The sequence below is a fragment of the Rhineura floridana genome, chromosome 3 (assembly GCF_030035675.1).
Source record: "Rhineura floridana isolate rRhiFlo1 chromosome 3, rRhiFlo1.hap2, whole genome shotgun sequence".
NCBI lineage: Eukaryota > Metazoa > Chordata > Lepidosauria > Squamata > Rhineuridae > Rhineura > Rhineura floridana.
In genome coordinates this window covers 84,669,988-84,691,745 of record NC_084482.1, presented here as the reverse complement: position 1 = coordinate 84,691,745, position 21,758 = coordinate 84,669,988, and the positions used below count along the sequence as shown (strand labels likewise).

Sequence of the window (21,758 nt, the reverse complement as noted above, 5' to 3'; positions counted from 1 at the left end):
CATCTTTCTTCTCTCTCTAGATCTGCCAAAAGATCAGCGATTTTGTGCTGTCCAGGCTGCTATTCTTCTACTTCCAGACGAAAATCGAGAAGTTTTACAAACTCTGCTATTCTTTCTCAGAGATGTAGTGGCTTTTGTGGAGGAAAACCAGATGACTCCAGCCAACATTGCTGTTTGTCTGGCTCCTTCTTTGTTTCACCTTAACACCCTTAGGAGAGAGAGTTCCTCATCGTCTAGGTATTCTTGCCTGGACAATACTTGCTTGCTGATGAGCAATGGGGGAAAATACATTGTTCGTTGTTCAAACGTAAAGGTGCTTCAAGTTAAACAACATTTTATAGGGTGTAAGCATGGTATTGCCTAGTTACTTGCTTGCAATATGGTCATTTCTTTCAAGTGCTGGTTTCTTTTAGTCAATTTGTGCTGTATAGGCTGTGTTGAAGTGCAAATTATGTATCTGTAAAGCTAGAAACACACCTTATTTCAGATCTACAACTGTAAGTTACCTACTAAACTAACTTTTTTGTGTGCAAGAAACAATTTAGAATATGGGTGCTCTTTTTAGTCATGATGCATTATGTGCCAAGCTAATCTATAATAATGGTTAGCACTGCTGGAATAGAGAGTAAAATATTTTTCTGTACCTCTTGGATCTTCTGCTAAGAATATCTCCGATTAATTTTATGTCATCCCGCTAATGTTTAAAAATCATAGTAGTGCTTAGTGTTAGCTGTTTTAATTGTTTTAAGTATGTTTTAATTATAAGTGGTACATAAATTTTGCTATATAAATACATAAACAAAATAGTGTTAGGGAACAAAAATAAGTAAATCCAGGATGGGAAACCTGTGGCCTTCAAGGTGTTGTTGGAATTTAACTCTCATCAACTCCAGCCAGGATGAATAATGGTAAAAAATGATGGGAATTGGAGTCCAAAAATATCTTGAGGTCCACAGGTCCCCATCTCCCCCAGCCTGGGTAATGGGAAGCTCTGCAAAAGAAATGCCTTTCTTGTCCACAGTTAGGGTTTGCTGACCTGGTCTAATTTAAATGTTAGTTTCTTGCAGAGAAGATGGAATGGGATGCATTCCAGGCACAACTCTTCTCTGGAGATGAGGACAGTGTAGCTTTATTATGCTTGCAAATTAGACCAATATGAATACTACATTGGCTTTCTTTGAATGTATGTACTTTCCTAAGATACTGTTCTTATGTTACCTCCTAAGGGTGGGCACTGCTTCAGTGTGGCTTCATACTGTACTGCTTCAATAATATCAGATCCTGTGACAGTCATTTCCTATGCCAGTATTGCCCCACCTTTTAGGACAGATAGCACTGGGGTGGGAAGTAGCCACATAATGGACTACTCCCAAAAGATTTTTTTCCTAGTGTGCGAAGCGACCCCCACTGAAGTAGCAAACAAATGAGCTGTAGGACCCATGAGGGCTACACTTTTCCGTAGAGGCAACCAGAAAAGGGTGGCAGACATGTCTCATTACACTTGGGAGTAGCTTTGGGTCAGTGGGAAAAGGCCAAGGAGGTTTAACAGAAACATATATCTTAGAGACATTTAGAGATTTGAATACACACCAGCTTACAGTTCTTCACACTCTTCGTCTCTAACAGCGAGATGTATTTAGGAAGCTTGCACATCTCCACATGGAGTAATTCCTGCAGTAATTTGGAGAGTTGATTGGGAATCAGGGTAAAAATCTCAAAAATAAATACTATGGGTACAGATACTTGGATCAGAACTCCCACTGTGCCAAAGGCTTGCTCGTAACAATATGGCTATACCAATAGGAAAAACTGTATTTTTGAACAGGAAGCATTCTTTAGATTTTGATTATTGAATGTTTGTGGCAGGTTAATGCCTTTAAGGGTGCGAATTCTAATTCATGAGTGGAGGTGAGAAGCTTGATAAAGTATCTGCATGTTTTAGGATGATAACTCAATCATTTGAGAGAGGTGAAGAGAGGTAAAACATGTGAAGAATGTGCTTTTAAGAAGAGTACACATCCCAGATACATATCAGACTATAAAACAAGTCCTGTGATGCTCAGCATTCCCCAGAGAGAGAGAGAGAGATGATAACAGCACTGTCAGTCATAAGAGAGTGAACATATAATCAGAGCCAGGAATGTGTCAGAAGAATTGATAGTATTTTCTTTTGCAAAGTTCTTAATTCCAGGTGAAGAAACTTGTAATCTTTTGAAAGTTTAAAAACTTTGGAGGAGGAGGAGGCAAGCTGTACTTGACTCTTCTTTGAGTTCTGTACTATAGCAGGAGCAGTTAGCTTAAAAAAAAAGAGGAAGGTCTCTGTATTTTTTGCCCTTATTGTTTTAGCAGCAAGGTTGCTTTGAACCGGAAGTTTAGATAATAAATTTGCTAATATTTTACTTGTAGTGTTGGAACTTCAAAAGGCCCTAATCTAACAGTTTTGGCTTCAAGGATTAAAGCCAAGCATCTTTATCTAGCAATCTCTTTTTAAAAAACATTCACAAAGAATTTTCCAAGATAAAACTAATATAGATGAATGCCAGGTTCTTTGCAATCCTAATCTTGGCATGATGCCACAAATAAGCTTAAAATATGAATTAATGCTCTTTGGCAAAGCATTTGCAGCCCTTGAGTAATGGGATTGGCTTTTCCTCAAACTTTCTGGGCCAGCCTTTAATTAAACACTTCTGATGATAATAGGCAAATCAATGAGAGCTTTGTGTGTGCCTTTGAATGAAATGTAACTGACCAGGATAAACTAAAGTGTGCTTAGCTTTAGCAGGATTCATCACAAATCCTAGGGCTATTTTTGAAATATATTTTTTAGCATTTTGAACACAAACAATTAGAACAAAATATAGAATAAACTACTGATACTGCATTTTATATTCCAGTAACGGGAGAATATGAAATAACAGATAATAAGTGTTTAGAATGGAATAATCAGTCCAACTTGGTAGCAAAAAAAGGGGGGCATAAGAGTCCGTCCAAAACAAATTGTACACGTTTGGTGATGAAGATTTCTGACTGATCATAGTTATGAGCTTAAAATGGTGTTTGTGTGACTGGAAATATAGATTTCACGTGTAACACTAAGCTATGATTAATGTTAACAAAGGTTTATAAACCAACTATAAACCTTTGTTAACTAGTGACCTTTAACCATAGTTAATAAACCATAAATAAGCTATTGGGGTGGGTTCACACGTAATGCTAAGCCATGGTTTAGTCAGAGCTTGGAAAAGTTACTTTTTTGAATTACAACTCCCATCAGCCCCAGCCAGCATGGCCACTGGATTAGGCTGATGGGAGTTGTAGTTCAAAAAAAGTAACTTTTCCAAGCTCTGGGTTTAGTCAACCATATTTTAATAAAACATGTTTTGGCATTACGTGCAAACCAGCCAATCAATCAAACCATGACTTGTTTCTTTGATGTTTGTTGTGTTTTCCAGCTGCTCTTGCCTCCCTGCTTTTTTAATTTTAGTGTAGGGTGGTCCAAAAAACTATGGTTATGGAAGGGTGCTGGGTTCACATGCAACACCAAGCCAAGGTTTGTAAGCCAATAGCAAACCATTAAGTCAGATCATGGTTTATTGACAGAAAGCAAATCATAGATAAGGTGCTGGGCAGGGTTCAACATTGTGTGCAAACTGTATTTTTCAGTGCAGCCTGCAGGAGGCCTATTGAGCCTTTGTCTGTTAACCTTTAGAAAGTTGATGAAGGCCACTTACTCCAGCAGCTTGTCGCTATTTAGATTGCTCCACGAGCTAGAGGGAGCCCCAGCTGACGAAGCGTCAAGGCGAGTTAAGCAGCAGAGCGAGTTCGGCAGCAGGGCGAGGAGGCCAGGGTCCCCTACTCTGCCCGTCTGTTCCCTGACCTCAACTAAACCGCAGTCTCCAACCCATTGACGTAATAAACCTTAAACAAAACTATGCAGGTAAGAAGCCAGCAGGGGTGTGGGGGCTTTCCAGTGTTTTGCACCGCCTGCAGCATGTACGACTATCTGCCTGTTGGACAGAAGTCGTGGGTGTGCTCTCGGTGCAATGAGCTCCTGGCTCTCCGGGAACGACTTCATTTCCTTGAGGCCAAGGTGGCGGAACTGGAAAAGCTGAGAGAGGCAGAGAGGTGTGTGGAGGAGGCCTTCAGGGACGTTATAGCTGTGTCCCACTCCAACGATGATAGCTCTCCTGCTATCATGGAGAACGATGGTCTCGGGGAAGGAGAGCATCCAGCTGAGGAAGAGGGAAACGATCCCTTAGAAGGGACCCATTCCTTGGGGGATGAGCAGCTATCCTCTCGTGCCGAGGATATATCTCCAGGGGGTGGAGGGATCCTTGTAGTGGGTGATTCGATCATTAGGAACATAGACAGTGGGGTGTGTGATGGGCGTGTAGACCGCAAGGTGTTTTGCCTGCCTGGTGCGAAGGTTGCGGATATCGCCCGTCGTTTAGATAGTTTGGTAGACAGTGCTGGGAAGGAGTCAGTGGTCGTGGTGCACGTTGGCACCAACGACATGGGGAAATGCAGCCGTGAGGTCCTGGAAGCAAAATTTAGGTTGCTAGGTAGGATGCTGAAAGCCAGGACCTCCAAGGTGGCTTTCTCTGAAATGCTACCGGTTCCACGCGCAGGATCAGCCAGACAGGCCCAGCTTCGCAGTCTCAATGCGTGGATGAGACGATGGTGTCGGGTGGAAGGGTTCGGATTTGTTAGGCACTGGGGAACATTTTGGGACAAGCCGGGCCTGTACAAAAGGGACGGGCTCCACTTGAACCAGAATGGAACCAGACTGCTGGCACTTAAAATTAAAAAGGTAGCAGAGCAGCTTTTAAACTGACTGAGGGTGGAAACCCGACAGGAGCTGAGAAAGGTCCGGTTCGGAATAAACCTCCCCCCCTGGGATAAAAACCAAAGAAATGATGAAATGTTAAAAGGGGTAGGCCTAGAAGTAGGCATTGTGAGAGCAGGGGCACAGGATATAAATTCAGAAGAGCAAAATTACCACAGGCCTAACCACAAGTGCCAAAGACACTTGAAGAGAGACACTGCTTACAAGTGCCTGTACGCTAATGCTAGGAGCCTCTGAACCAAGATGGGAGAACTGGAGTGCTTGGTCTTAGAGGAGAGCATTGATATAGTGAGCATAACGGAGACCTGGTGGAATGGAGAAAACCAGTGGGATACGGTTATCGCTGGATATAAACTATATCGGAAGGACAGGGAAGGACGTATTGGTGGCAGAGTCAACTACCCAGACATAGACTGGCGGCATATGTGTTCCAGTCATGACAAAGAAGCAAAGTTTCTAGATATTCTAAATGACTATTCCCTAGACCAGTTGGTCATGGAACCGACCAGAGGGACGGCAACCCTGGACTTAATCCTCAGTGGGGACCGGGACCTGGTGCGAGATGTAAGTGTTGTTGAACCGATTGGGAGCAGTGACCACAGTGCTATTAAATTAAACATACATGTAACTGGCCAATTGCCAAGAAAATCCAACACGGTCACAATTGACTTCAAAAGAGGAAACTTCACAAAAATGAGGGGATTGGTAAAAAGAAAGCTGAAAAACAAAGTCCAGAGGGTCACATCACTCGAAAATGCTTGGAAGTTGTTTAAAAACACTATATTAGAAGCTCAACTGGAGTGCATACCGCAGATCAGAAAAGGTACCGCCAGGGCCAAGAAGATGCCAGCATGGTTAACGAGCAAAGTCAAGGATGCTCTTAGAGGCAAAAAGTCTTCCTTCAGAAAATGGAAGTCTTGTCCGAATGAAGAAAATAAAAAAGAACACAAACTCTGGCAAAAGAAATGCAAGAAGACAATAAGGGATGCTAAAAAAGAATTTGAGGAGCACATTGCTAAGAACATAAAAACCAACAACAAAAAATTCTATAAATACATTCAAAGCAGGAGACCATCTAGGGAGGTGATTGGACCCTTGGATGATAAGGGAGTCAAAAGTGTACTAAAGAACGATAAGGAGATTGCAGAGAAGCTAAATGAATTCTTTGCATCTGTCTTCACAGTGGAAGATATAGGGCAGATCCCTGAACCTGAACTAACATTTGCAGGAAGGGATTCTGAGGAACTGAGACAAATAGTGGTAACGAGAGAGGAAGTTCTAGGCTTAATGGACAATATAAAAACTGACAAATCACCGGGCCCGGATGGCATCCACCCGAGAGTTCTCAAAGAACTCAAAGGTGAAATTGCTGATCTGCTAACTAAAATATGTAACTTGTCCCTTGGGTCCTCCTCCGTGCCTGAGGACTGGAAAGTGGCAAATGTAACGCCAATCTTCAGAAAGGGATCCAGGGGGGATCCCGGAAATTACAGGCCAGTTAGCTTAACTTCTGTCCCTGGAAAACTGGTAGAAAGTATGATTAAAGCTAGATTAACTAAGCACATAGAAGAACAAGCCTTGCTGAAGCAGAGCCAGCATGGCTTCTGCAAGGGAAAGTCCTGTCTCAGTAACCTATTAGAATTCTTTGAGAGTGTCAACAAGCATATAGATAGAGGTGATCCAGTGGACATAGTGTACTTAGACTTTCAAAAAGCGTTTGACAAGGTACCTCACCAAAGACTTCTGAGGAAGCTTAGCAGTCATGGAATAAGAGGAGAGGTCCTCTTGTGGATAAGGAATTGGTTAAGAAGCAGAAAGCAGAGAGTAGGAATAAACGGACAGTTCTCCCAATGGAGGGCTGTAGAAAGTGGAGTCCCTCAAGGATCGGTATTGGGACCTGTACTTTTCAACTTGTTCATTAATGACCTAGAATTAGGAGTGAGCAGTGAAGTGGCCAAGTTTGCTGACGACACTAAATTGTTCAGGGTTGTTAAAACAAAAAGGGATTGCGAAGAGCTCCAAAAAGACCTCTCCAAACTGAGTGAATGGGCGGGAAAATGGCAAATGCAATTCAATATAAACAAGTGTAAAATTATGCATATTGGAGCAAAAAATCTGAATTTCACATATACGCTCATGGGGTCTGAACTGGCGGTGACCGACCAGGAGAGAGACCTCAGGGTTGTAGTGGACAGCACGATGAAAATGTCGACCCAGTGTGCGGCAGCTGTGAAAAAGGCAAATTCCATGCTAGGGATCATTAGGAAAGGTATTGAAAATAAAACAGCCGATATCATAATGCCGTTGTATAAATCTATGGTGCGGCCGCATTTGGAATACTGTGTACAGTTCTGGTCGCCTCATCTCAAAAAGGATATTATAGAGTTGGAAAAGGTTCAGAAGAGGGCAACCAGAATGATCAAGGGGATGGAGCGACTCCCTTGCGAGGAAAGGTTGCAGCATTTGGGGCTTTTTAGTTTAGAGAAAAGGCGGGTTAGAGGAGACATGATAGAAGTGTTTAAATTATGCATGGCATTGAGAAAGTGGATAGAGAAAAGTTCTTCTCCCTCTCTCAAATACTCGAACTCGTGGACATTCAAAGAAGCTGAATGTTGGAAGATTCAGGACAGACAAAAGGAAGTACTTCTTTACTCAGCGCAGTTAAACTATGGAATTTGCTCCCACAAGATGCAGTAATGGCCACCAGCTTGGACGGCTTTAAAAGAAGATTAGACAAATTCATGGAGGACAGGGCTATCAATGGCTACTAGCCGTGATGGCTGTGCTCTGCCACTCTAGTCAGAGGCAGCATGCTTCTGAAAACCAGTTGCCGGAAGCCTCAGGAGGGGAGAGTGTTCTTGCACTCGGGTCCTGCTTGCGGGCTTCCCCCAGGCACCTGGTAGGCCACTGTGAGAACAGGATGCTGGACTAGATGGGCCACTGGCCTGATCCAGCAGGCTCTTCTTATGTTCTTATGTTCTTAAATCTGTAGCTTGTATTGTTGTCAGTTTACATTTTTATTGTTGCTCGTTTTAAAATTTGTGTATTTATTTCCACTGTATGCCACTTTAGTGAGATTATTTGGCCAAAAGGGGGCTTATCAGTTAAAAGTAAATAAACAAATGATGGAACGTTTCTCTATATGGGAAATTATTAAGAGAAAACTGATAGGTTACAAAAAAAGTTTGAAATCCTTCTCCCTGATAGTTATATTTTCTATATGCCAGGAATTGACTGAATGCTCTACCATGCACCGTATATAAGCCTTATCCCCCACCCCCTCTCCAGTCTGGAGTGATACTACCCAAATACTGCTCAGTTGTGTGATCTGAACAAGCATCCGTTTATATTCTCTTCAGGTCCAGTCAGAGGAAGTATAGTACTGGAAAACCTGACCAGAGGGACCTGAGTGAGAACCTGGCTGCAACTCAAGGCCTGGCTTATATGATAATGGAATGCAACAGCCTCTTTCAGGTAGGTTATTTTCTTCTGGAAGCTCCACTACTTAGCTTTGTTTGCATCCTTTGCCCCTTATGCTACTTAGAAGCCTGTATAGTTGTCAGTTTGGGTACTTTGTTATCTTGAAATCAGAACAGCAGCCCTTTCCATTGTTGGCAACAGTGAAGAACAAATCTTTGATCAACTCTTAATTAGTAATTCAATAGCAGTACACAATTCTCGGCTTTGGCTTGAGGATGTACACCACTCCAAACAAGCACAACTACTTTCCTTTCCCTTACTACTTGCTTGTAGCTCCTTATATTTCATATCTAGTCTTGGTCCCATGGGCAGAAAATGCTCTTTGCATTTGTACGTTATCTCAATACAAGGGCTGATACATATGACCATGAAGGATATAATGAATGCTAGACATGTTTCTTCAAATCACGATTTTCCAAAAAGCCAAACCCTGAGCTTGATGCATCCCTGCAAGTGAGGATTTGAGTATGTATAGATGTCACCCAGCCCAGGGTTGGGGTCTTTGGCTAGCGCAGGGATGAGGAACCTGTGGCCCTCCAGATAATACAGGACTCCAGCTCCCATTACCTCTGACCATTGGTCATGTTGGCCTGTGCATATAGGAGATGAATTCCAACAACATCTAGAGGGCCAACAGGTTCCACATATATGGAGGTGGCAGGAGTAGGGAGTGAACATACATAGCTGTCACTTGTTCAGACAGCTGTGTAAATAAGCCTTCAGATAGCAGCCATCCCATTACTGTTGGTCGCATCACAGAATTCACAGTCAGAACAGCTTAACAGTAGAGATGTTTAACTTACTGTGTGATATAAACAGGGCTGGCACCAGGCATGACCGGGCCCTTGGGCACCTGCCCCACCAACCTCTCCCGTTGCCTCATGTAAATGTTGGGCATACATGTGGGCTTATTGAAGCCCACACAGTCTGAATGGGGTGTGTGTGTGCCTGGGAGCTCCCTCTCTGAGATCTGTGGCAGGGTCGGGTGGTGACATTGCTGCAGATTGCCAAACAGGAGCACTACCCTCCCACCCTAAGGAGGGCCCTTCAGGCACCATCCTTGGATGTAAATGTGTTTAAGTACTGGCCTAAATCCTACAGTTGAGAAAATAAGTGCCTGGCTGTTCTTATTCTTTGATTTGATTCTTTCTGTCACCCTTAGTTTCTTCTTGGCCTATTCTAAATGTGGGCTCAGAAAAGGTGTAGGGCATGGACTCATCCTGCCCTCTATTTGAGGGACAATGGCGCTCATGATAAACATATAACAAAAAGAGAGCCACTCTTTGAATTGATCAAAAATGTCCTCGATGATGAAGAGGAAATGTGAGTTTTCCAGCTTCTTGTTTGAGCACAGCCTGACCTTAGTTAAGCCAGTTCGATCCTGACTTGTAGACTTGCTAGGATCTCTTTTTCCTCCATTGTGTTGATTGCATTTTGTGTGTGGGAGTTTGACCAGCTAGCATAAGGCCAGAGCTAGTAAGGCTGAAGAATGTTTGGCATTCGGGCCTTCAGACCACTCCTCTTGGCAGCATTTGAGTAGATATGAGCTAGTGCCATTATGCCCTTCCACCCAGGCATTGAAACGCATTTTTGGAAAAGCCTGGCACTTTGGGGAAAGGCTGAATGGGGCTGGTGTACATGAGGCAGGAGAGTGGTATTTAATCAACTGAGATATTTCAGTCATTCTTGCTTCCTCCCTTGGTTTGACCCTGTTTCACAACATGAAGAGTGTGGGAAAGGGGGCGGGGGGAAGAGGAAGCTATAGAGGATGGGAGGGAGAGGCCATAGACTGTTTGTACAAGGCCAAAAATAGATTCTCTAGCTCAGGCTAAAGAGTTGTTAGCATGGTCTTTTTCTGCCTGTTTGGGGCTTTGTTCCTAGCTCTTAACCAGGTCATTACTAGCTCCCTGTACCAGAGGCAAAGGTTAATATACAACTTTTTCAGCCCAAATTTTGAAGGGAAGCAACTTGGTTTGAGAGATTATTGCATGATTCTAATGCTTTTTATATGTTTCTGTGTGGGTCCCACACACTGGATACACAGAAAACTCCCCCCCTTTTGATATTAGTGGTGTGTTTGATTCATCCATAAGTAACTCAACTTCTCAACTGTAGAAGTCCTTTTTTTTAAGGTTCTGTGCTGTAGCATTCAGCATCAAAAAACCCCTCAAACCTTTGCACCTTCTCATATTCTCAGGATGCATGGGTCAGAGAATGAACTAAAGCAGTTCTACTGCTGAAGCTAAGCAAGTCTGATAAGCCTGCAAGTTTCCCTGATGGGAGGGTGCCTGACAATTGTGTATGTGCAGCTCTGAACTCCTTTGAGGAAGGCTGGGATACAAGTGTAACAAATACCCTGAAATATATTGGGATATCCATTTCGTATGTCCTATGCTTTCTAGGGAGCAATCCCTGGAAGATTACGTAAGTACTAGTTGCTTCTAATACTGTTCATCTCAAAATAACCTCGATTTTTGTACTCTTTTTACAGATTCCTGATTACTGCTTAGATCAGGGTTATGAAGATTTACATGATCAAAATAACTCAGATGAAGTAACTCCACACCAAACCTCCTTAACAAAGCACTCTAACACAGTGATCTCCTTGGAGCACTCAATGCAGGACTTACTCCGAGATGCTAAAGAGAAATTCAAGAACTGGGTTACTTGCTCCACCTTAGAAGGAGTGGATTCTGCATATAAAAAGGTTATTTTGGCATGAGAATGTGAATGCGTTTGAAAATGGCATTAATACAGTAGAGTGTTCTGTGAAATAAGCAAGTATTTTGCCCCACTTGAAAATGTGCAACTTCCCTCTGAGAAACAAGCCACATGATAATTAGCAAAAGTATGGTACACAGCACAAAACTGCCCAACTGCCACCACAGTACCATTTTCCAAGCTAGAAAATGTATTATTCTTATGAAGCATATGGAGAGTCACTAGAGATGCTGTGATATGACATTTCTTATGAAGGAGCAGAGCTTGGAAAAGTTACTTTTTTGAACTAAAACTCCCATCAGCCCCAGCCAGCATGGCCACTGGATTGGGCTGATGGGAGTTGTAGTTCAAAAAAGTAACTTTTCCAAGCTCTGTAGGAGCTATGTTGATCCTAATCCCAACATTGATTCTAGCATCACATAAATGGCTCCCACACTGCTTTTACTGGACTCTTTATTGGGGTTGATATGTTGTGGCTTTATGTTGAATTACGCACTGAAGGAGCTGGTAGTCTTTCAAACTGTTTCCTAATAGATTAACTATCTTCTAAGGTGGACGATAACTACCCTATCCGGTTATGGAAAGCTTCTGTTGAAATTGATGCTGCCCCTAAAGTAGTTCTGTATCGGGTACTGACAGAGCAGTACCTATGGGACCCTAGTCTTCAGCAAACAAAAGTCCTTGAGATCCTGGATGATGAAACAGACATTTACCACTACACAACAGAGAGTATGTCTCCACTTCCTCCACGAGAATATGTGGTGCTGAGGTAAATATCTCTCTAGAACATTCCTTTATCTCTGTCAACTGCTGTGATTTTGAGAGGTACTGGGGGGTAGAGGTAATGATTCTTAGCAACCTTAGTCTAATGCTGTTTCATATACATAACCCTAAAACCTTGATTATGTGAGAAAATAAAGCAGTGGCATAATTATGTAAATTAGCCACATAATGGCAAATCAACAGTACATGAGATGTTTGACTTTTTGTTTCTAGGACTTGGCGGACTGATCCTCAAAACAATACGTGTATATTAGCAGCTACCTCAATAGACTGTGAAGGTGCTACCATCACTGGGATGTTGGGTCAGGTCCTACTTTGTCAGTACCTTATAGAAGTAGTTGGCTCTCAAAAATCGAAAGTGACACATGTCTGTCGAATAGATACCAGGTATTTTCTCTTCCCTGTTGCTATTCAGTGGCTTGATATAATAGATCAGGTTCCAAATGCAATGTGTTATAACTCAAACTGATGGTAAAAGGGGCTTCCCCAAAAGAATGAGGCACTGTGTTTCTGACTTAGCCACCAGCTTGTTATACACTCGTGCACAAATTGTTTTGCCCACTGCTATTCTTTTTTTAAAAATCAGATAAACAAATGTAATAGAAGCTTCAGTAGCAGTCTTTTAGTTAATAATGATTTAAGTGCTTCTTCTGCAGCCACCCAGAATTTAGGAAAGTCATTTCAGGTATATCTGCATATACATAGGAGCAGTCCTAAATTGCTACACATTATTCTGACTTGCACTACAGTGTATTTCATGTCTAGCTTTCAGAAGCACTGCTTTAGGTATATTTAAAACAATGCAATCACTAGTTTTATTGTACTGATTGGGTGGTGGCAGGGAGAAACAGTGGTCAGGAAACAATGTCCAACAGCATCAGGCTTTAATGCTTGACGTGTTGTTTCATTTCTTGGCAGGGGCCGCACAACTGAATGGTACAACAGGGCTTTTGGTCATATATGTGCTGCAGAACTGTTAAGGATTAAAAAGTCCTTCAAAACTTCATACTGAAACCAAGCCCAAGATGACAACATGGTGCTTTTGGAGGTGAAGGCAAATGCATGGTGCTCAAAGCCCAAGCTTAAGTTGACCAGCCTTTATTAAAAGTTTTGAACATAATTACAACATTAAAAAGTGTTTTAGAAATTTTCACTTGAAGTATTCTAGAACTGACTGATTTTTTATGCACCATGTTTAATGTTACTGTTTTATATACATATCTTATACTGAGAAAATTTAATTGTTCAATAGTATATATCAAAATAAGTTATTTAAAAATGAACATCTTGGTATGTTCTAAATATAATGTGTAAAGGTGAGATTATTCCCCCCCCGATGTCTTATTAACTAAAACTGTGAGAGCAAAAGTGTGGTATCTTCACAGCACAAGGGACTATTAAGCAGTTAATGCTGCTTTTCTGTTTTTAGCATTGTTAAACTATTAGGAATTAATAACATTCATATAGTAACCTGTGTGCAACATCTATTGGTCATAGACATTTGTACATTCTGTAGTGGAGAAGCCATAAGCAAGAGACATTGTCTTAGGCTGTGATGTAAATCTTTACGCAGTAATGTTTTGTTTGTTTTATAAGCACAATCTTTGCCGCTATTCAGAGTGAGGCAAAATGGGCACTTTTCAGTTTAAAATGTGTTCATCATTGAGAAATAATGTAATCTACTGAAGTGATGCACACAAATGCACAGCGGGCTCTAGAGTCACACTTTGGAAAACAAAAACACAGCTATAGCAGAGTGGTGAGTTACAATGGCCTTAATTGGATGTATTTTAAACTGCAGCATGGCCAAAGGGTCAGGGACAGTGGGAGTTGTTGGACAACATGTCGTGGGCCACAGGTTCTCCACCCGCTAAGTCATAAAGCTGCAATACTAAACAGTGATCCACCCCAGCCTTAGAACTGACTAAATCAGTCTGAGGCACACTCATATTAGGAACATTCCATTTAACCTTCTTTTACACTTCTGCCTATAAAAGACAGTCCCTGAGCATATCCAGTGCTTTAAATTCAACTGAAGTGACATAATTGGTTGGTTCAAAGCTATAGCCCAGAGCCGAGCCTTGTTGTTAGGGGTGAAATCCAACAAAGAGCAACTGGATGCAAGCCATACTTTATGAAGCAGCTACTGTATATTGTTTACTTTTTTACACTATGGTGTTGTAAATATTCAGCCAATGTTTTTAGCCAATGGTGGAAAAGAAATATCAGGAGGATAGTGATGTAAATAGATACTGAGAAAAGGGGCATTTTTTAAAACTTGGTTTAAATCAGTATTGGACTGCTATAAACCATTAACCGCTATATAGACACCACACATTTCATCTCTCTTAGATTTTTATCTTCTTATGTGATGCTAAAAAAAATCCTGCCATGAGAAAACATGCTTGTTGCAACTATTTTAATATAATGAACAGTTATTTTTATTGGAGGATTTCTTTGGATTGCAATAATCAATTGGGGGGGGCTGTTAGAAGACAAGCCACTGCTGCTGTGATAAAACTACAAATTCTTAAAAAGTTAGGATTCAGGAAGCTACACTGCCATTTTAAAAAAGGTGGTGGGGTTAGGGGGAGGAGAACAAACATAATATACTGATAGTTGCTAGTGGTACTTCCAGCATGATATGTGATACTTCAAGTCTGTACCATCCATTTGTAATTGCCAAAATATTTAATTTGGTGTCAATTCTCTTAAAGGGTTGAATATAAGCTCAGACAATACACCGTTAATAAAATGGTGAAGCACTCACTGACTGTATTATTGACCTGTGCACAGGTAGTAATTTTGCTCACCTAAGGGTCATTACTCAATTCTATGTTGTTGCAAGGATTGAAAGACAGGCAGTAGTATGGCGGGAAATAGACGTTTGATCTTAATGCGAGATATGCAGACTAGGACAGGCACAGAATCACTTTAGTTTTCACCTTGGGTAGCACGCCCTAGCCTTTCCTGCTTCATTCCAAATGGTTTATGCTACTCTAGGTTCTGTCTGTAGGAGAGAACAAAAGTCTTTATCAACTTTTTCCTAATTTGGTCAGAATTTATTTTTTTTAGACAAATTTTGAAAATCAGCACTGATCATATTTACCTCATGCTGTTGTACACAGACTGCCCTACATGGAGTAAGAGATAATAAGACTTTAACATTCAACATTTTTATTTCACAAATAACAGGCCATGATAGTCAACTAATTGCTGATTTTGGCAGGTCTGCATATAAAATATTATGTAAGTCAATGTAGTTACATTTTCTGCACTGGCTTGATTCCCAAGATGTCAAAACCTTTGGCCATAACAGCAGCTGTTGCCTCACACAAGAGTATTCGCCACATGTTCACTTTCACTATTTTGCCTACACAAGAGAGACAAACACCACAGATAGCATACGGTGAGAGAGATTTTACATCATCCAGATAGCTAGTCACTTGTAGCAAAGCCAGCCTTCCCATACCTCACCCTGCTCCATTCACATGGGTGCCCACTAGCACTGGGTACAGGAAGATTGCCCTCTACTATTTGGCCAAGTATGATAATCAACTCCAGCCATGGCTGTAAGCTGCCATACCATGAAGTAGCAAGCAACTACTCCACAGTGCCCTACTTCTTAAATTTATCCTAAAACAAGATAATTTAGACTGAATATGTTAGCACTGTGATGCTGTATTAAAAATGGCATCACTGCCTTGGAATTATATCAGTTGTGTCAATGATTCAAGCTGTCTACTAGGAACACTATCCAAATGGGGAAGAGAGCTCAATTCCCCTAAAATGTTTTGTTCTGTGTTCATACAAGAAGAAACTCTACCTCTTACTCAAAATTCAGGTTAACTCCACTTCCGGGAAGGGTGACTTAGCCTGTGCCTGCTTTTGAGACGGGCTCCTGCCTCAAAAGAAGCTTATTCAGATATATCAGTCAGTTTTTTCTTTTTTTTTTTGACTGATTAAACTTCTCCCGGGTAGGGAGAAACGAAGAGATTAACCTCAAAGCCTATTTTTGTTGGGACGACCAGATCTCATTAATTTATGGGACGAGGTCCAGCCGACGAAGGTGGGACGGATTTTCAACAGCAAGCTCTATCTGTTAAAGCGAACGTTCATCTTATCTTCTAAGAGAGAACGCACTAACAGGCAAGCACCCTTCTTTCTATATTTTTCTTTTACTTGACTTAAATTGTTGCTGTTTAAAAGAGATTTGCCAGATTGATCGGTTTTTGACATCTCACTGGGGAGCCGTAACTTCTCTCTGCTACGCACTAATTAATAGCTTATCTCTGTTTTTGTTGCAAAAAGCTGTCCTGGATTTGCATTCTAAAGATACACACAGAAGAGGGATTTCTATTCCAGATTTTTATTTTGAAAAATATTATACTGTTTTGAGACTACTCTCTTTTTGGTCTATTTTATTTTGACGAATCTGTTTCTTGACGATTGCCATTAATTGCTTCGATCCTGGGAACTGCATTTTGTTTACTTAACTATTGGAGAGATAAGGCTGTCTGCTCTGTTTATACTGTGATGTCACCAAGTTTGGAGTATTAACCCAATTGTTGCTGAAATAAGAAGTGGTTTTCCTATATTTTTCTTTTAAAATGGCAATTAAGAAAGTGGCTGAGAATCTGGAAATAACTATGTTTCAGAGAATAATGGATGAGATTGAGATAACGAAAATTGAATTGAGTAAAATGAAGCAGGAGATTAAAGATATAAGGGTCCCTGTGAGAGAGGTGACCCTGGAAGGGGTCCCTGTGAGAGAGGAGACCCCGGAGATTGGAACAGGGGTCCCTGTGAGAGAGGAGACCCTGGAGACTGGAATAGGGGTCCCTGTGAGAGAGGAGATCCCGGAGATTGGAACAAACGTGGAACAGGAACAAGATTTGGAGTCTATGGACTTTAGAAATAAAATCTATTGTTTGGAACTCAATGTTATCTCTGAAGAAATTAATGAAGATTCTAGAGATAAAGTTATCAATGGCATGGATTATCTTCTGGACTGGAATGATGTGATGGAGCCCAATATAGAGAAAATCTATGGAATTAACTGCAGCCATGTGACAATGGTAAAACTTTTAAGAGATGACCCAGTGTATTTTGAAAAAAAGAACAGAGATATGATTTTACAGCAGTATTTCAGCAACTTATTCAGAATGGATGGCAAGAAAATATTTGGGATAGAGGTAATTCCCATCAGACTCTTATTATATGACTATGGCTTTGACAGCAAGATTATTATGGAATACTGATAATGGAAGATTGGATATTGAAATTACTGGACTTAACAAGACTACTGAAGATGGAAGATGGAAAATGGAACTAATAGAGATAATAGAACAATGGCTACTGAAATTACTGAACCTAACAGATTCTGATGTGATGGATTAATTGAAATGTTTATTTTGACTATGGTTATGACAATAAGATTATCATAATTAGTAATGAGATGGATTAATCGATATGCTTATCTGGAAAAAAAAAATTGATAGATATATTTCTTAAAGAATTGAAACCTCTCTTTGACTTTTTGTGGAAAGAATAAAGTAATGTTTATGAGATTTGATGATTAAGTAAGATAACTACTGGAGGAAAGTGATTTTATAATATGACTTAAGAGACAGGATTGCTATATATTATAGACTTATAACTGATTTGATCTTTGACAAATGGGAAGTCAATATTTTACTCTTTATTTTTTATTTTTGTTTTTTTTTTTTTCTTTTCTTTTTTTCTTTTTGTTTAACTATTTTTGATTTTGTTTTTTGTCTTTGAATGTTTTATGATTTTGTCTTGTATGTTTTATGAAAATCTGAATAAAAATTATTGAAAAAAAAAAAAAAATTCAGGTTAACTCCATATGCTGCCATAGCAGGAACGTACATAAAAGGATGTTTCTATCCTGTCAGTTTACAAAGAATCTTAAAGATGTATGACTGAGGAAATCTCCAAATTTCTTTCTACAGAGCGGGCTAGCCAAGTGATGGGTGGGGGAGCATCCCTTTACATCAGTTATTGTCTCTGCCCCCTCCCCCCCTGCAACCTTCTCACCTTCAAAATGCACATAATTCAACAATTCAACTCACCAGTTTGTCTGTCTTTTTCTACACAGTAGCAGTTGTCATAGAATTCAGTAAATGTGGTAGCCAGTTCATAGAGGTAGTCACAGAGGGTGTGCAGTAAAAGATCATCTAAGATTTTTTGTAAAATCTCAGGGAATCTCAAAATGCATTTGCTTAGTTTCCATTCCTTTTCATGGTCTAGTATTATCTCTGTTTTTCTAGCTGCCTTCTGTAGTGTCTCTTCATCAATACTGGCCAGCCTTGCTATAGATCTGTCACAACAACAAGCCCCATATTAAATATATTTGGAAGTGGTAAGGTTGTAAGAAAAAGATCTGATGTCCTAAAAATATGGTTCTTGAACCTAGAGAGAATCTGAAAGGAGGAGAGGTAAACTTATTGATAAAAATTCCATTTTTCTTTTTAGTGCTAGTTAGTAGAATTGCCCAACCTGAAACATAAGCAGAGGCTTAAGGTTCAGGAAACAATTATCTATAAATATAGAAATGCAGCATCATAAAGTTTTAATTGCCCAAGAAATGTATTTAAACCCCACAAAACCTCAGTTAAGTAGCTAGATCTTTCTTTACCTGATTCGAGTGAAGGCATAAAGCAAATAAGCAGCGGTATTTCCTCTGTCATCAAGCATCTTATCAAATGAGAAGATGTAATCATTTATTCTGTTATGGGAGAGATCTGCATACTTAATGCAGCCAAAGGCTACTGAAGTCTGGGCTGCTTTAAGTTCTTCAGGAGTAAGAACCTGCGAGAAAAATAAAAACATCTATCTTGACAAGGCTTCCGAACAAGGCACCTGAAAAAACGTGAAAAAAGTGGGAAACATGTCAAGGAATGCCCCACAGTGAGCAGCAACTGAAGTGAATCTAAGGGGAGCATAAGTTTCCAATAGACTGATGAAATTATATGGGAAGAGGCTTGATAACACTCACAGGGTAGCATGAGACCAACTATAGAAGTGGTGGCAATTATGCTGCTCCTGGAAATGTGTGAAGGAATTGTTAGAGCTTTGGGCCAATTTTATTCCAGACAAATGAAGGTGACACTCAAATGTAGAATCTACCCACAAGCAGATCTGCCAATCCTCCATTCTGTGCTCTGCTGCCATCTGCTGGACCATAAATTAGCATTACCATAATGGACCACATAAAAATTCCCCAAGTTCAAGCAGTAGATGTGGAGGACAGGGCCCTGCATTTTTGTGCTTCAAACTTTTTCTTTTTTTAAATAATGAGGCATAAATAAGAATAAGGCAGGTATGGGGAACCTGTGGTCCTCCGGATGTGGCTGGACTACAATATACTCCCATCTTCCCTGTCTATTGACCATGGTGCTGGGGCTGATGTGAGTTGTAGTTAAAACACATCTGAAAGGCCATAGGTTCCCCATCCCTGGCCTAGGGTTCATGTTGCTCACCTAATCCTGTACTCTGAGTAGCTAGCTAGAGGTCTCAAGGAAACTCCCAAACAGGAACAATGGAATAGCCACCCTGTCATGGCTCCCCGTCACACACTCTACCTTGAAAAGGTGGAGACATGCTTTTAACTATTCACACCACAGTACAGCAATTGTTTACAGGGACTTCCCCCAGCCCTTGGCTATCAATTCCCAAACAACAGGAAAGCCTCAACCCACTCCCACGTGGATACTAGATATCCTTTAAAGAACCCAGCTATGGGCTGACCTCCTGTAACCTGTACTCTTTCTCACTACTGGGTTTCTCCTGCCACCAAAGAGACTTGTATTTAATCCTTTCACTGCTTGGTGCCTTTTTATAGCTTAGCCAAGAAACAGGTGTGCGTACAAATAAACAGAATTCATTCTAAGAACTGATGCCGTTAAAATATACAAACAAGCTTACTCAGTGTTTTGTTTTTTGAAAGTTTATGGATCCAATACAATTTTAAATACTTCTTATATGTTTCTCAATACATTCTCCCCAGAGAATTATAGTTCAGATCTGCCTACTCTATCACACTCTACCAACTTTTCTGATCTATCTAAACCCAAAACAAATCAACTCCTGTCCCTAATCAATCTAAACTGTTCAACTGTCAAAAATGCTTGAACTCTCCCATAATCTCCCATTTACTCAGCCAATCAGCATCCAGCACACCTGACATTCTTCTCAACTCACATGCCCTCCCACTCCTACTCTACTTACCATATTACCTGTAATACAGTCTCAGTATGCATTTAACAATACATAACAGGTGAAGCATCACAGTGTCATGTTTTGCAGCCTGCTGATAAACAGAGGCACAGGTGCTCTCCTACGGTTGGTTCCACTTTTACCTATAATGGTAACAGACTTCTCTGCTGAAAATATCTTTGGTGTTGTGTAGCACAATAGCATAATGGTGATTGTAGTAGATTCACTAAAAATAACTTGGATTCATTACTTTGAATTTTTCTCATGGAAATAGTCTAATCTAACTTCCCTTGACAGCCAGTGTGGTGTAATGGTTAGGCTGTTGAACGATGACATGGGAGATCAGATTTCAAATCCCCACTCAGTCATAAAGCTCATTGGATCACCTTGGGCCAGTTACTGTCTCTTGCCCTAACCTCACAGGGGTGCTGTGAGGATAAAATAGGGAAGAGGAGCCATGTATACCACCTCAAGCTCCTTGGAGGAAAAGTGAGTTATAAAAATATATAAACACATTTTTACAGGCTAATTTAAAAGAAATGCTCAAGAGTAGCAGATCATACCCCATCTTTCTTCTCTGTGCCTTTAACAATTCTGGCTTCAGTCATCACTAACCAAAAAGTCTTATGCTTGTGAAATGAAATGTTCTGCACATGCCCTCTAGTTTTGCTGGCTAGCCTCGCTATGAGTCTTCTTTTAATTCTGTTATTTCTCACTCTTTCACTCATTCATCCTGTAATCCTGATAAAAAACCACATATCCACAGTAGAAAGACAGTGTCTGAAATCAACAGCACAGAAACAAACCTTTCTGCTATTTTTTTAAGAACATACAGTACAATAAAACATAAAAACAAGAGAGAACCACACTTCTCTAATACTATTCACTAACAGCAAAAAAACCCCCTCATGGTTTAACAACGTACCTATAGCCAACAGATATTTTTAATAAACGTTAAAAAGCAGGGAAATTGGGCAGCTATAGTGAATGCAGCAGAGGAGCATTAGACCTGACCTCCTTCCTGAGATATTGTACTGCCCTACAAATTTGTCAAAATGCAAACACCATTTGGGTTGGTCTTTCACAGTCCAATCCACTTGCTGTGTAGCTTGGAAGAATTTGGTAACATCTAAGTATATGGTGAGTGGTGGCAACACCTGCAATCAGGACTAAATCTCCAAAGATGGAGAATTACATGTTTTGTATGTTGGTGTTCTTTTTGCTTTGCTTCTTTCCTGTGTTACTACTGTTTCTACAGAGCATCTAACCTAGAAAATTATATTTCTCTCATTATTCATCCTAGAAATCTATCTCAAATTTATTTTTTTATGAATTACAAAGCCTTTTTATTGGTTACTGTCATATGATGGTGAAGACAGACTTTTGTTTTTCAAAATGAAGCTTATGTACTATTTCTATTTTGGGTGCATTAACAGATGAATCTGAAACTGCAGTTCAATGCAAAGTCAGACTGATTAGAATATGTTGCTACTTGAATCTTTTTGTTGTTGTTAAGTGCCTTCAATTTGATTACAGGTTATGGTGACCCTATGAATCAGCAACCTCCAATAGTATCTTTTATAAACCACCCTGTTCAGATCTTCTAAGTTCAGGTCTGTGGTTTCCTTTATGGAATTAATCCATCTCTTGTTTGGTCTTCAGCTTTTTCTACTCCCTTCTGTTTTTT

At 40.4% G+C, this 21,758-nt stretch overlaps 2 protein-coding genes across 7 annotated transcripts in view; one reads left to right on the top strand and one right to left on the bottom strand.

Moving 5' to 3' along the window:
• LOC133380134 (rho GTPase-activating protein 7-like) overlaps positions 1-16,431 on the top strand; it is a 135,633-nt gene extending 119,202 nt beyond the window's left edge. For all 6 annotated transcript variants that reach the window (XM_061616795.1, XM_061616799.1, XM_061616796.1 and 3 more), the window contains 6 exons: positions 21-237; positions 8,206-8,320; positions 10,818-11,033; positions 11,599-11,816; positions 12,044-12,217; positions 12,749-16,431. In XM_061616795.1, the coding sequence (XP_061472779.1) occupies positions 21-237; positions 8,206-8,320; positions 10,818-11,033; positions 11,599-11,816; positions 12,044-12,217; positions 12,749-12,842 (1,034 nt within the window). In that variant the 3' untranslated portion in view covers positions 12,843-16,431. The remainder of the gene's footprint in view (positions 1-20; positions 238-8,205; positions 8,321-10,817; positions 11,034-11,598; positions 11,817-12,043; positions 12,218-12,748) is intronic.
• Positions 14,991-21,758, bottom strand: part of RARS1 (arginyl-tRNA synthetase 1) — a 38,936-nt gene continuing 32,168 nt past the window's right edge. The window contains exons 13-15 of the mRNA XM_061616802.1: positions 18,492-18,664; positions 17,926-18,173; positions 14,991-15,203 (exon numbers count right to left, since the gene is read on the bottom strand). Coding sequence (XP_061472786.1) covers positions 15,094-15,203; positions 17,926-18,173; positions 18,492-18,664 — 531 coding nt within the window. The 3' untranslated portion in view covers positions 14,991-15,093. The remainder of the gene's footprint in view (positions 15,204-17,925; positions 18,174-18,491; positions 18,665-21,758) is intronic.